This window comes from Aethalodelphis obliquidens, unplaced genomic scaffold (genome assembly GCF_003676395.1).
Source record: "Aethalodelphis obliquidens isolate GAN/ISIS:26980383/991018 unplaced genomic scaffold, ASM367639v1 scaffold69, whole genome shotgun sequence".
In the NCBI taxonomy this organism is placed as follows: domain Eukaryota; kingdom Metazoa; phylum Chordata; class Mammalia; order Artiodactyla; family Delphinidae; genus Aethalodelphis; species Aethalodelphis obliquidens.
This window is the reverse complement of record NW_020838013.1, coordinates 2,369,379-2,385,058: the sequence shown is the minus strand read 5'-3', so window position 1 is coordinate 2,385,058 and position 15,680 is coordinate 2,369,379. Positions and strand designations below refer to the sequence as shown.

At 54.4% G+C, this 15,680-nt stretch overlaps 2 protein-coding genes across 2 annotated transcripts in view; both read right to left on the bottom strand.

Annotated features, from left to right (window-relative positions):
- The window catches only part of LOC113611446 (solute carrier family 22 member 11-like), a 46,317-nt gene that overhangs the window by 1,827 nt on the left and 28,810 nt on the right, over positions 1 to 15,680 (bottom strand).
- LOC113611447 (solute carrier family 22 member 12-like) lies at positions 8 to 5,243 on the bottom strand. The gene is given in 5 exon segments (XM_027090387.1): positions 8 to 296; positions 3,176 to 3,356; positions 3,359 to 3,573; positions 4,070 to 4,172; positions 4,844 to 5,243. Coding segments are annotated over 5 exon segments (1,014 nt in total). The 3' UTR covers positions 8 to 181.

Here is a 15,680-nt window from a genome sequence, read left to right as displayed (position 1 = left end):
AGATGCACCTGTGAGGGGCCGCACTGCCTACCTGTGGCTTTGCCCTCTCACTCTGGCCTGGCCCTGCTCAGCCCAGAGAGGCGCCGTGGGTCAGGCTGGGTCGGGATGCACCTGGGCAGCCCTGAGACCACGTGAAAGAGAGATTCAAGGGGGAAGGGCCAGCCCCGCCTCACCTCGATGGTCAGTGCGTCCCGCACTGCCCTCTCCCGTTGACGGCAGGCGCCCTCTGTAGCTCCCGCAGGCCCCTCTCCAGCCTGCCCGTAAGGAGGAGCCACCGTGCTGAGCCTGCCGGCCACCTGGGGTGGGGCAGAGGGAGGGAAGTGGGAGGCGGACACTGCCTGTGGTCCCCAGGGTCTGGCCTGCATGAGCCTCACTGCCCCCCGTCCCCTTCTGCCCTGAGGAGCGGCCTCACTGGCAGCCGAGGCTCAGGGTGGCTGAGGTCGGGGGAGGCAGCACAGGGCTCCGGGGCTGCGGAAGCCGCGCCCTCGGCACCCTCCTTCCCCTGCAGGCCACCCTTTCTCCCTCCTCCCTCCTCCCTCTCTTGGGCTGGGGTTGGGGGCCCCTGTTCTTGCTTCCTGCCTCCTTCCCAACCCCCTGGCCCTTCCCCGGCCTCGCCCGGGACCCAGGGCTGGTGGGCCTGCGTGCAGTAAGGACGCCCTCAATGGCTCAAGGACCGCAGTCCTGCAAGCCCACCAGGGTCCCCCACTGTCCAGCCCTCCCCTATGTCACACGGCCCTTCTGTTTATCCGCATGGCCACACCTTCCTGCCTGAGCTGGCCCCTCCCCAGGTGCCCCTCCCTGCAAACAGGTCCACACCCACCAGGGGAGGGGCTCAGGCCTGCAGCAGGGTCCTTGGTCCTGACATCACCAGCCCCGTCCACCTGCACCCATCAGTCACCAATGCCCCTCACCTCCAGCACCCCTTGCAGGTGACCTGCCCACTGCCCTTGCCTCACTTTTGGCCCTTTCGCCCATGCCCGGTGACAGTCGCCGCCTCTTGAGTGCCAGCCAGCCTCAGGCATCCCGGTGCCCCCTCCCCGTGGCAGGGCCCAGGCTCAGGGTGGGCCTAACACTAACCTGTCTCCCACCCCCTCAACATCAAGCCCAGATCCCCTGCGCCATCCAGGCCTCGGAGCCCCCTCCGTGCCCACCACCGCGCACAGGCTCCTGCCTCCAGACTCAGGTCCCCCAGCCAGACACGTTGCCCCCCCGCACCCCGCCCCCAGCAGCAGCCAGGGCGGGCCGCCTGCTCCACAGCCATGGGTCCCTGAGATCCTTGGGGGTTTGCAGAGCAGGGGAGAGAGGGGGCCTCAAGCGCACATTAGAGGTAGAGTTGGCAAGACCCTGTGACCTGCTGGACTTGGGGTGCGGCAACCGTGAGGGAGAGGGAGGTGTCAGGTGTCAGGTACTCCAGTACCTGTGGGTGGGGGCCCGCCATCAACGTTGGGGAGGCCCTGGGAGGAGCAGGGGCAAGGAGATGCTACGTTCGTGATGCCGAGACACTGGTAATGGGGACATCACGCGGGTGGCTGGAGGCCGGGGAGCGGCAGGACAGGGGAGGGGGTTGGGGGCCTGCAGTGTGTGGAGGGAGAGCAGTGGGCACAGGTGAGATCCCCGGAGAGAGAGCATCGGTGCCCTTTTGGGCAGGGGCCGAGTGAGGGGAGCAGAGAGAGGGCGGCAGGGTCATTGGAGTGGGTTTGTGTGTGCAGACGCTTCTCACGAAGAGAAATTGGGTTGGAAGAGAGGCAGAGGAGCTGGCGGGAGCTGAGGGGCCAGGGGGTCCCATCCTCAGATGGGTCCACATCCCCCACTGATGCGTCAAACCCCAAGCGTGGTTTGTGATGCTGTGATGCAGGGGATTTCCTGCGAGCTCCACGTGGGCAGTGACCCTGTCCGTGCTGCTCATCGCTGTCACCCCTGCACCAGCCAGTCCCCCCCCCATGGTGGTTCTCAGTGCAATTTGTTGACGTGATGAAGTAGTGGAGTAATGAATACATGTGGGCACATAGCACCTGTGTGCGCCTGTCTGCCAAGGAAAGTGGGGCTCAGCCCCGCGAGTCAGCCTCAGCATCAGAGAGCCGGGAGGGGTGCCCTGGACTCTGCATCACTGACATTTGCCCTTCACCCTCTTGTTATGGGGGTCAGTCTGCCATCCCAGAAGGCCACCTGTCAGGTACGAGTGCCCCGTCTCAGAGCCGCTGCGTGAGATGTCATTGCCTCCTGCGCTGGCAAGTGACTGCAAATTAGTTGCTAAAGGCTCCATATTAAGAACTTTTCTGCTCCAGGCTGTTGGGCTGGGAGAGATTTGTGGAGCCAGCCTTCCTCGTAGTGCGGGTGCAGGTGGCTGTCCTCCACTGGGCCTCTGCTGTGCTCCTTTCTGCGGTGGCTGCAATGGCCAAGCGACTACCAGGTGCTGGGCCTGTATATATGTGATGAGCGAGGCTCAGCCCTACCCTGAAGGGCCATCCATCCATCCACCCACCTATTCATCCATCCATCCATCCACCCATCCACCCATCCATCCAACCAACCATGCACTCATCTATCTGTCTGCCTGTCTATCTATATATCTATCTCTCCATCCATCCAACAAATATTTACTGTGCACCTGCTGTGTGCCAGGAGCTTGGTCAGGGCCATGCCGGATTCATTTCAGGTCAGTGCAGACATTTCCTAGCCTCCCATGTGTCAGCCCTGTGTGGAGGAAACCAGGGCCCCCTCTGACAATTGGGTTGTGGTCCTTGTCCTCTAGCAATAATGTCAGTACGTAAGGCTGACTGTGGCTGTGTTTTGGGAGTGGGGTGTGTGTGTGTGTGTGTGTGTGTGTGTGTGTGTGTGTGTGCGCGCGCACTGGATCTTTGCATCCCATCCCCCATCTGGCCTAGTGCTGCCATGCCTGGCACGAAGGAGGGGCTCAGAAAACGTGCCTGGAGGCACACTTGCCAAGGCAGGCAATGACCGGAGAGGGGAAAGGGCCGACAGGTGATGGGAAAGAAGGCGGAGGGAGTGGAGACACGTGGGAGGAGCAGGGGAAGAAGCCCTGGGTTGAGTGGGTGAGCTGTGGCTGTACCAGGCTCCCGTGGCTCCCCTCCGGCCTCCTGCACCCCGGCCCTCTGCGCCCCGGGGGGAGGGTGGGCAGTTATCTCCTCCGAGGAGGGGGAAGGGTAGCACCCACCAGGGGTACACGAAGCAGAGGAAGAAGGGGGCGGAGCCCGCCAGCCGCAGCCGCGCCCAGTCGCGCACGCCGTAGGCCACTGCGGCCATCAGGACCTGGCCCAAGCTGAAGCCCAGGGCTTTCAAAGTCATTGCCGAGGCACGGGCTTGCGCCGATGTCCACTCCGTCACTGCAAGGAGACAAGTGGGTCAGCCTGGGAGGCTGCACGAGCAGCCCCTGCACGGCCCGGGTCGGGGGACCTACGGAGAGTGCCGGGGTTCATCATGACGCCCGCCACGGCGAAGGCCACCAGGAAGCGGAAGAGGCGGTACACGGTGAAGGTGTGGAGGAAAGCGGCTGCCGTGCCCCACATGGCCGTCGGAAAGTAGCTCCAGGTCAGCACCAGCCCGAGTCCGAACGTGCGGCACACGCACAGGGAGGGCGGCCGGGTCCGCGGTGTGCCCACCCTACGCTCGCCCGCTGAGCATAGCGGTGCTAAAGTGCCTCTCAGGGCCAGACCCACATTCTGCGTCCGTGGAGGGAGGGCTCGTGGGCAGCGCCCCCGCGGCCCAGGCAGGAGTGAAGGCGCTGGGCAGGGGGTGAGCTCCCTGTCAGCAGGGGCAGCCAAGCAGCAGCGGAAGGCAGGCACGTTGCTGAGCAGGTTTTAGCAGTGAACGTTTGATGAGGGCAATGACCTTTCACGGCCGCAGAGGAGGGTCAGTGAAACCGAGGCCCGGAGAGGGGCTGAGCTTTGCTCAGCGGCACAGCTGGAGGGTGTCAGAGCGAGACCCGGGAGCAGGTATTTCCACTGCAAGCGGAGTTTTCTCCCCAGGCCGGCTGCAAGAGGCCAGTTCAGGGCCAGTCAGGGCCAGGAGTCTGGGAGCACAGGGACAGTGAGGGGAAAGGGGGCCTCACTTGTTAGAGGCTTGGCGGCACACAGCAGCTCCCACCAGGATCCCGTCCAGGTAGATGGACTGGGCCGTGGGCTTCCGGGCCTCGGAGTCACACATCAGGTCCCCCTGGTGGGAGAGGAAGAGGATCTGAGCTCAGGAGGCTGGATAGCCCAGGTGGGAGGGGCGGAGGGCGCAGAGGAGCCAGATGGGAAGGCCCAGGGCACTGGGGCCGGGCGGCCAGCCTGGTGACCTCTGGGGCTGTCACCCCTTGCCTAAGCCCCTCCATGGCTCCCTACTGCCCACAGGTCCAGGATCAAGCCCTCTCTGGCCTCACCTGCCTCCTTTGCTTTGGCCCCTCGGCAGCAGCCACGCCACACTGGTGCCTCCCCCCGCTTTCCCGAGGCCGCGTCCCTCCCGTTCCACAGAGAGGCCCCTTCTGCCTGCTGAGATGGGCCGCCTCTCCCGCTCTCCCTCATTTGCTAGATGCTGCCTCTGGGAACCCAGCGACTCTCCCCTGAGTCCCCTGAGACTCCTGGGTGGAGAGAGCTGCCCGAGTTGCAGCAGTAGGGCCGCCTGGGTATCAGACCTGCTCTAGTACCACCCGCTCTTCCACAGCCTGGGGACAGTGTCCGTCTGCAGGCTCATTCCTGCCACCAACCCCTGTAGGGCAATGTGGCCGAGGAGGAGCCAGAAGCCACCTGTGAGTGTGGAGGCCAGGGGTGGTGGGTCCCTCCTGGGACTGGGCCATTTTTGAGTCCAGCCAACTGTAATCTGTGACTTTGGCCTCTAAGGTGCTAGGACCTGGGGAGGGTCTTGGGGGAGGTGCTGCGGTCATAGACCCAGCCATCCACGTGTGGCTCCGTGGCAGCCTCGCTCCAGTCGGTGGCTGCAGGAGTTGCCAGGAGCTGCCACTGTGGTTGGCGGAAGCAGAGACACTGGTGGGGCTCGTGGTTGGGACCCGGTGGGATGGAGACGGCCAGGAGGGCCTCAGGGTCCAGGGCCCTGGGGACACTGGCCTGGGTAGTGCTGTCGTCCAGGAGGGGCACCCAGCCACGGTGGCTGGGCATGGTGGCCGAGGAATTCTCCAGCATATTCTGAGTGGTGAGCCACATGGTGGGGACCACAAGGGCCACCATCTGGAGAACCTGGAACCTGCCCAGGCTGCCCACTCAGTCTGGGAGTTTGGAAAAGGCCATGGAGCCTGCCCAGGGGGCCAGTGGAGGTGCCCACTTCACAGAGGCCGGCCCAGGGCAGAGGGGCTGACGTGAGGGGCCTGCCTCCCCCGTGGCATCTCCTGCTCCGCCAGCCAGGCCACCTGGGGCGTGGCAGTGGCGCCCGCTTCGCAGACCTGGCCCGCGGGTATCCGAGCGCCTGCTCAGCCGCCGTCACCCAGGGTGGCTCCGACGGGGACCTGAGTTTGTGAGGTGTGACCCTGAAGCCACCGGCATCTCCCCAGAGACGCAGCTGCCCCTGGATCTCTGGGAGAAGCTGAATTTGGGAAGTGGGGAAAGAGGAGGCTGAAGTCACCCAGGCTGGAGTTACTGTGGCCAAGCCCTACTAACTTCTCCTCCCCCCCCTCTCTGTCTCCACAGCTGTCCCTTCCCTGGTCTTCCTGCCTCTGTTCCTGTCCCTACAACCCATCTCCCACACTGCAAAACCCTCCTGTCAAATCCTGCTTAAAAGCCAGGGGGCACCCCCTCAGCAGCAGCTAGCCAATGTATCCCATGGCCAGGGCGGGGGTGGGGAAGCAATGCATGCTGGGGGGGAGGTCAAGAAAGATTGGACCTGAGCCAAGAGACCCCCCCCCCCCCCCGTGGTTGCAATAGTTAATTCTCCAGGCTAAAGGGCCAGAGGCCACAAAAGGGCAAAAAATGTGTGTGCATGTATACATGAGTGCATGGATGTGTGTACACACGTGGTGCATGAATGTGTGTGCATGTGTGTGTGCATGAGTGTATAGATGTATGTGCACATATATGTACATGAGTGTGTTCAAGTGTGTGTGTGACGTGTGGCAGGTAGAGAGTGGGCAATGGAGCAGTGATGGTGACCCAGCCATTTATTCTCATGTGCTTTGGAGCATGAGGCCCACCTATTTTAAGAATATCTCCCCTCCCACTGCTTCCTTTTGTCTTGCCCACTCTTCCCTTGGCCCATTCATGTAGCTCACAGGTACAACCTCCTCGCCTCCCTGGCCTCTGTACCCCAACTCACCCACTGCTTCCCACATGCACCCTGTGCTGGCTCAGTGGGCTCCTGCCCTTACTCAGACAGTGCCCCTAGCCTAGAATGCTATCTCCAGGCTCACCCTTGGGCCACATCCTCCATGTACTACAAGAGCCTCCTCCTCCAGGGAGCTCTCCTTGATTATTCCTGCCTCCCCGTGGAGCTCAGAGTGGGCAGTGGAGCCCCCCCTCTTCACACTGTCCTGCACCCTTCTGTTATTGTCCAGCTGGCCTCAATTCCATCCAGTTCATGTTAGGCAGGGACCCTTCTTAAGAGCATCTTTGGAACCCAGGTTTGGACAGCAAACAAAGGTTCCATGAAGATATGCTTCAGCTATTTTTAAAAACAACTTCTTTTTTTCTCCTGATAATAAAATTAATGTATGCCCCTTCCAAAAACTTCAAAACATATTGAAAGGTAAAAAGAAAACAAAGATCTCTCCTAAACTCACCAACCAGTGATCACCACTGGTAACAATTTGGTGTGAATACTTCCAGACTCTATTTTAGTCATTGTATGTTCTGCTTCATAAGCCTGGAATGCAAACTAAGCTTAACATCTCCTTTTGTAAAGTCCAAATGAAAAGCCTCTGCCTTTTACCTAGTGATTCTAGCCTATTCACATTTATTGTGGTTATGGTCATGTTTGGCCTTTTGATGCTTTTTCTTCTTTACCATATTTTCCCTTTAAGTCTTTTCCTTGTTCCTATTTTCTGTGGAATCCATTGCTTTTTCTTGTTCTATTTTTCTTCTGTTGTGGTTTGGCAGTGACATATTTTATTTCTGTTAGCCTTATATTTGAACACACAAACTAGGAGCTCTTTTATACCATCTCCTCTCTTCAAACCTCCCACCTCCTCTTCTGTCCTCTCAATAAATGTCTTTTCTCCTTATTTCACTAAGAAAATAGAAGCCATCAGAAACCAACAGTCTGAGTCTCTCACCGAAGCCAACAGGCCTCGGTGCCCCAACATTCTGCCTTCCATCCTGCCACCGTAAATGCCCTACACGTCCCCTCTTATCGTGGCCAGCTCCTCCCTGTGTGCCCTGCAGCCCACCTCTCCACCTTTTCAAGACTTCCCTTCCTCCCTGGCACCTGATTTTCCCTCCCTACTGGACAATTCCCATCAATGTACAAACATGCTGCTTTTTTCTCCAGTCCTCAAAAAAGCTCCCCTCACTTTCAACCTTGCATGTCTCTTCAGCTGCCACCCTCTTTTTCTGCTTCTATTTGCTGTACAGTTCCATAAAAGGCTTGTCGACACCCATCTCCAATCTCTCTTCCCATTCTTTTTTGGATTCATCTTCATCAAGTTTTTGCCCTGTCACCCCATGGTCACCAATGATGTCCCTACAGCGAGTTCAGTGCCACTTTCTATTTTCATCTTACTTGAGCCATCACAGCCTCTGAGGTTTCTCTTTTCATAAGACCCTTCTTCCCTGGGCCCCAGGGCTCGCCTAGCTCTCCTCCCCCTCCCCCGCTTCTCAATCTCTTTGACTGATTCCTCCTCTTCTCCCCACACTCTTACCCTTGAGGTCACGGGGCTCAGTACTTGGTCCTCTTCTCAGTCTCTCTCCTCTATCTTTGGGACAATTCACCTCTTCAAGGACCTCTTGTTGCAATGCTAGACTTTAATCCAACCCCCTAAACGTAGGGGCCTGTTGAAATACAGAAGGCCCCAGATGGAGCTGCTCCTGCTGGGGGTGCCATGGCAACAAAGGAAAACTTTGGTAACATTCATGCCCCTGTAAGTGCTCCGCTTGACCAGAAATGCAGTGTATGCAGTCAGCCGGTCCCCAGACGACAAGCCAACCCTGGGCTTTATACTTATTGCCTTGTTGCTCCTCATTCCATTCACTATGTGGTCCCAGCCAATCTGATATTTTCTACTTTTCGCATCCTGTTCTTTATTCCTTATTTTGTAAAGCTTCCTGCCTTCCCCCTCCCTCATTTTGCAGTTCTCTGAATGGAGATGGTCCACGTCATGAAGTGTTGTGGGGGTTTTTTTGAAATTTTTATCTAATTCACCATTTAAAAAAAATTTTATTGGAGTATAGTTGATTTATAGTTAATTTTATAGTTTATTGTTGTGTTAGTTTCAAGTGTACAGCATAGTGATTCAGTTATACAGATACATATACTCATTCTTTTTTAGATTCCTTTTCCCATATAGGTTATTACAGAATATAGAGTAGAGTTCCCTGTGCTATACAATAGGTCCTTGCTGGTTATCTATTTTATATGTAGTAGTGTGTGTATGTTAATCCCAAGCTCCTAATTTATCCCTACCCCTGCCCACCACGTTTCCCCTTTGGTCACCACAAGTTTGTTTTCGAAATCTGTGAGTCTTTTCTGTTTTGTAAATAAGTTCATTTGTATAATTAAAAAAAATTAGATGCCACGTATGAGTGATATCATATATTTTCTTTCTCTGTCTGACTTACTTCACTTAGTATGATAATCTCTAGGTCTATCCGTGAAGTGTTAAATAAACTTTGTATCACCTCAGTTACCTTTAATCACTTTCTAATAGGCCTAACAGACGTCCCACAATTACCGAGGCCAAAGCTGAGCTCCCTGTAAACATGCTTCTCTGTGGCTTTCCTGTCTCAGCGGTCGGGGACTCCATCTTTCCAGCTGCTCAGGAAAAAACCCTGGAGCCATCCCTGTCATACTTCATATGCCATTTGCCAGGATGTCCTGTTGGCTTGACCTTAAAGCCATGCCTGGGCCATGCCCACTTCTCCCCTCCCCATCTGCTACCCCCGTGGCCCAAGCTGCTGCCGTGTTTCCCTGGATCATTGCAAGGGCCTCTTCACTGGTCTCCCTTCCTCCACCTTTGAGCCTCTGCCATCTATTCTCCACACGCACGCAGATAGAGGGATTCTGTCTTACTTCGTTAACAAAAAAAATTTATCAGTGTCAACCGAAGAAAGAAATGGAAAATTTTATTTGAGCCAAACTGAGGATTATAACCTGGGAGACAGTCTCTGAGAGAGCTCTAAGGACTGTTCTGAAGAGTTTAAGGGGGAGGCCAGTATAGACGTGATGTTGGCAAAGCGGGAACCTGCAATTGAGCACACATCTCAGGAGACGGTTGCCGTTAGTCACGAGGAACAGACATCTTAGTTAATACTTTTCTAAATGTGAGAAGGTGCAAGAATCCGAGTTCATAAAAAATTTCTCCTGAAAATAGCTCATTAGCCAAAGGCCCGTTTTCCCAGAGCATAAAGTGCTTCATCTTGATCTTTGCCCTGCATTTTTTTTAGGGTTACTGTAGGTCAGAGACTGCAGTGGCAAACGACTGGATTCTTGTAGAACTGGATGGTAGGCAACTTTCTTTATTTCACAATCCCTTCCCTTTGGGACTTAATTTCGACCAAGGCTTAGGAGGCGCTCTGTGACCAATTTGTCCCATGGCGCTAGGAATGCTCATTCCCAGGTCAGGCGAGGATTTCATTGACAGGCCACTCAGTGTGCTATTCCTGGACTAGGCCCTGTTAACAGTAGCCAAGAGCCTCTGGGCTGCCTGTCTCATTAGTCTTTTATGGTCCAGGAAATTGTGCCCTCTTGTCACTTCTTCCCATACCTAGAGTTACACTGTTACAGTCATTGATCTTACAGAACTCGATGCTTGGTCCATTGTTTCAAGTCACCTAATCATCACTAATTCTATCAGAGGCCCAGTCATACATTGGGTAATGCAAGAGACAGTAATCTTATAAATAGACGGAATACAAGTAATATAGCCAGTAACCTTAATATGGTTGTAAGTATTTAAGCTAAGAACTTCCATTAGGTGTGGCCCAGTGTCTCCCCAGGCCATCTGACCAGTCTGTTCTGGGCTATACAGGGTGAGTGGTGGGTCATCTTGACTCCTTACAGGATTGAGAAAAGAATGTTATCTTCTAAGGAGTTACAGGGCTGGTGCCAGAAGTAGAAAACTGGATCTTTATGGTTGAGCAGGTGCCTCTGCCATTGGGGAGGTCTGGTTCACACAGAACGTGGGGGCACTATGCACACCATGGGGAGGGAGGAGGCCAGAGGGCAGAGAAAAAGTTTTATGTTAAAATTTTTCTTGTCTTGCCTTAAGATGTGAATTTTTATTTCGTCAACTTCCATCAGACTGTGTCACTGCTGTGCAGGAAACCCAGCAGTGCCTCCTCATCTCACGCAGAGTGAAAGTCAAAGTCCCCTCACTGTCAGCCTCTGCTGTCTCTGTAAGCTGTTCTCCTGTCCTTCCTGCATCCACGCCAGCCCCACTGGCCTCCTCCTGTTGCTCCATGTCTCTGCCTCAGGGCCTTTGCACTTGCTGTTCCTTCTTCCAGGAACCCTTTTCTCCCAGAGAGGCACACAGCTCACTTCATCCAAGTCTTTGTGAAGAAGTCTCATTCTCAGCAAGGCCCTCCCTGACCCCCCTATTTATTTATTTAAAAATTTTATTGGAGTATGGTTGATTTACAACGTTGTGTTAGTTTCTACTGTATAGCAAAGTGAATCAGTTATACATATAACCACTCTTTTTTAGATTCTTTCCCCATATAGGTCATTACAGAGTATTGAATAGAATTCCCTGTGCTATACAGTGGGTCCTTATTATTTATCTATTTTAGATATAGTAGTGTGTATATGTCAACCCCAATGTCCCACTTTATCCCTCACCCCCTTTCCCCCTTGGTAACCATAGGTTTGTTTTCTACATCTGTGACTCTATTTCTGTTTTGTAAATAAGTTCATTTCTGACCCCCTATTTACATGTTAACTGCCCCCAACCTCACACTCCCCAGCCTCCTTTCCTGCTTCTCTTCTCCCCATTGCCCTCCCCGCCATCCAGCACATTTCATCTTTTACTCATGGATTCCCTTGTTGTCTGGCTTCCCACTGCTAGAATGTAAGCTCCTTGGAAGTGGGGGCCTGGTCAGTTTTGCTCACTGCTGTATCCCCTTCACCCGGAGCAAAGCCTGGCACTTAGGAGGCACTCAGCAAGTGTGGACTGAATGAATGAGCAAATACTTAAAGTGCACACTACAAACACAAACACATTCCAGAATTCATCAGAAGCAACCTCCTCCTGGTGGGAGGTGTTCCACGCCAGCATCCAGCTCACTGAGCTGCTCTTTACTTGAACTCATTCTGCTCTTCAGTCCTTCAGTTGAGACTCTGATTTTCAAACTGTGGGAATTTTAATTTCAGAATTTATACTTTTCATTTCCAAATTACTATTTGGTCCTTCCTACAACTGCCTGTTCTTGTTTCCTAACTTCCACTTCTTGTTTCATGGGTGGCATCATTTCCTTGATCTCTTAGAGGATATCAAGTGTGCTTTTCTCTTACTGTTGTGGAGAGTCATTCTTCACTGAGCATTGATTACGCACCAGCCACTGCTCTTGGCACTGGGGATGCAGCAGAGAACAAACAAGCTAAGTACCTGCCCTTGTGCTCCATGGAGGCCATGCCGCTGGGGGAGGGGAAGCAAACCAAAAACTAGATGAATATAATCCAATGATGAGTAGTGGTCATGCCATGGAGAGGAACAAGGTGGCATAAGGGGTAAGAGTGAGGGGGTTCCTTTAGACACGGCAGTCAGGGAAGACCTCTCTGTGGAGGTGACATTGGAAGAGACACAAATAGGTAAGGGGACAAGGCACACAGATGCCTGGGGATAGAACATCCCTGGGAGAGAGAAGAGCAAATACAAAGGCCCTGGGGTGGGTGTGTGCCTGGTGTGCTCAAGGCTTGGTAAGGAGGCCGGGGACGGAATGGAGTGAGAGTAGGATGCGGTGAGCAGTTATGGGGCCAGAGCATATAGATCCTTATAGGGTTTTGAGGAGGGGAGCGATGTGGTCTGACATGTTTTAAAAAGATCCCTCTGGCTGCTGTGTGGAGAATGCACTGAAAAAGGAGCAGGGTAGGAGGGGGTCCTCAGGGCTGGTGTCCCCGTGAGCAAAGACGAGGGTCAGCTCTAGGACATTAGGGCAGGTGGGAGAAATGCTTAGACTCGGGGTATATTGTTTTATTTTGGGTTGGGTGTGGGTGCAGAGAGGGGAGGGAAGGTTGACCCTGTGGTCGGGCTGGTAAATGAGGGGCCATCTACTGGGATGGAGAACACTGGGGTGAAGCGAGTTTGAGGGGGTAGCAAACTGTCTGGCTTTGGATGCGATAAGACTGACCTGTCTAGGAATTGCCTGGTGGTCCAGTGGCTAGGACTTCGTGCTTCCACTGCAGGCGGCACGGGTTCGATCCCTAGTGGGGGAACTAAGATCCCACAAGCCGCGTGGTGCGGCCAAAAAAACCGAAAAACCAAAAAGCAAAGTAAACAAAACCTGACCTGTCTCTTGGAGGTCGCTATGCAGTGAGAGTTGGTATGTGGGGATAACGAGGGCTGAAAGGCATTTCAAGTCCAGGACTGGCTGAGCTCACCTAGGGAGTGACCTTTCACAGCAGGAAGATGAGGTCTGAGGCTGAGCCCTTGGTCTCCAGTGTTTAGAGGCCTGGAAGACAAGGTTCCAGTGAAAGAGAGTCTGGATCATGACCGTGGGGGTGAGCGGCGGGTGGAGGGAAGGTCAAGGAGCAGAGAGGTCAGGCAGTTGGGGCGAAGGGACCAGGGGAGGTGCCGTTGCAGGAATGTGTGGCATCCCCGCTCTGGAGCCAGCCCTGGTAAATACTGGGGGTTGTGACCAGTAAGATCCCGTACTTTCCGAAAATGGGCACAGGCAAGCTGTTCAACAACATGTTTCCTTTTGTCTTTTTTTGTGTGTTTTTTTGGACCTGGGGATGCGCCATGGACCTTTCTGGCCAGATGGTGCAGCAGGCTTTTTGTGATTCCTCCCAGCCCCAATGTCCTGTGGTGACAGCAGGTGCCCTTGGTCCCAGGCCAGAGGAGAAAGGCCAGTAGGAGCCCTCACTGTCAGTGACTCAGCAAAGTCCCCGGTGGCCAGGAAGGCTGGTTGCATCCAGGCAGGCGGCTGGAGGAGGTGGCAGCCACAGCCAGCTGAGTTTGCTTATGCCTCCGGGATCCCCAGCACTTGGGACAGAGTATAAAGCAGCACCTGAACTCCACTGTCCTCCCTTCCCTCAAGTGCTTTGAGACCAGATGGCAATTCTGGGAGGACAGTCTCAGTCGGTCCCTCTGAAGGTGTCTGCAGGCTCGGCTCGTCACCCTTACTCAAAGCCTCCGATGACTCCTGAGCGCTTCAGAGACAAGGCCAAGCCAGCCAGAGCCCCCCTCCCCAGCCCATCTTCAGAGCCTTCACTTTGGCACCTCCTTCACATGGCCTGAAATGCCCTGCACCCGTCTTCCCTTGTGTGCCATTTCTTCTATCTGAGGGCCGTTGCCACCATCCCTCCACGCTTCGTCCTCCCTGTCCCTGCCCACCTCCACCGCAGCCCCCTGCCCACGGGAGGATCCTCCAGCTCTTCCCTCTGTCGGGTAATGGGCTGCACGCTTCCCAAGGGCCCGGACTGAGTCATTGTGCCCCTCACAGTGCTCACAGCAGGACGCAGCATGAGGACCAGGGCCCAGGCAGGACGCAGGGAGGCTGTGCGGTCTTCGTGGCCTTGGTTTGAATTTGGGCTCTCAGGACCTTTTTGTTTCCCTCATCTGTAAATAGAGCATCATAACCCCCACTTTGCAAGGTTGTTTTCAGGACAAGAAGTCATGGTTCTTTGGGGGTCCTCACCATCTCCCGCTGCCAGAGTGTCCAAGTAATTAGAGCCCCCAACACATGTGATGCCTGGAATTCTAACTCCTTCTCCAGAACCTCTGAAGATCTGGTCTCCTGGGTGTTACTTTTTCCAAACGATGACGATGATGATGATGATATCTAACGGTCTCATTAATGCTCCCCCCACCAAGCTTTATTGAAATGTAATTGACAAGTAACATTGTGTAAGTTTAAGGTGTACAATGTGTTGATTCGATACTTTTATAAATTGCAAAATGAGGACCACCATATATTAGCTGCTATCTCCATCCCGTCACATAGTTACCATTCCTTTTTGTGGTGAGAACGTGTAAGATCTACTCTCCTAGTAACATTCAAGCATATGATACTGTAATTTTTTTTTTTTTTTTTTTGCGGTACGCAGGCCCCTCACTGCTGTGGCCTCTCCCATTGCGGAGCACAGGCTCTGGACGCGCAGGCTCAGCGGCCATGGCTCACGGGCCCAGCCGCTCCACGGCGTGTGGGATCTTCCCGGACTGGGGCACGAACCCGCGTCCCCCGCATCGGCAGGCGGACTCTCAACCACTGCGCCACCAGGGAAGCCCTATGATACGGTATTATTAGCTATAATCACCATGCTGTATATTAGATCCCCAAACTTGTTAATCTTATAACTGGAAGTTTGTACCCTTTAACCAACATCTTCCATTTCCCCTATGCCCCCAGCCCCTGGTAACCACCATTCTACTCTGTTTCTCTAAGTTTTCCTTTTTTAGATTCCACATATAAGTGATATATTGAGTCTTTATATGTGTTGGGCATAATTCTAAGTCCTCTTCCTGTAATAACTCATTTAATCCTTCTGACAACGCTTTTAATTAGATATATGATTCTTATACCCATTTTTAGAGATGTGAAAACTGAAGCTCGTAGAGCTAAGTCTGGGTCATACAGCTACTGTGTGGCAGAATCAGGACTCCAATCCAGGTCTGTTCAGCTCCAGTGTTTATGTTTTTAACTCCTGAGATTGGCTGAAGGCTTTTGGGTAGCAAAGGAGGCCACCAGGTAGCATCCTTGCCTCAGCATCCTTGCGCCTCTCCCTGGGCTCCTGCTCCGTCAGATCAGCAGCTCCTTCCCTCACATCCTCTCTTCCTTGAGCCCAAGGGCCCCCTTCCCCTAGCTCAGAACCTCCTTAGAGGGAGCCCCAAATCAATCCCTCTCATAGCCCTTCCGGGGCCGGGGAAGAGATCCATTTACTTCCTGGTGCTGCCAGCTTCACCTCTTCTCCTTCTGGACCAGACTCTAGCTTTACCTTTCTGTAGCCAAAAGGCCCAATAAATGGTTTTACCAGACAGAAAAGTAGCCTTCCCTCCAAGCTAACTTCCAGAGTCACCCGTTTCCACCTCTGGGGCACCGCGTGTGGCACCTGCCTGGTATCCAGTGGGCACTCATCAAGAGAACCCCTGCTTCCTGCCCCAGGCATCTCTCCCGAGCAGTCGCAGGCACTGGCTGCGTTGAAATGCATTTTCCTCTGGCTTCCAGGCTGCTGACCCCCGGGAGCAGGCGAGGCTGGGCCACCTGTGTGCACCCACCGCCCACGCAGAGGCCCCACAGTGGTGGAGTGGCTGGGGGCCACTGGCTCGGCAGCATCTCGGGCAGGCGGCCAAAGCTTGGGGGTAAGTATAGCATGGTTTTAATTGGCCCCCGTGTGCGGGCTGCCACAGCCCTGGTCACAGCCCCCCC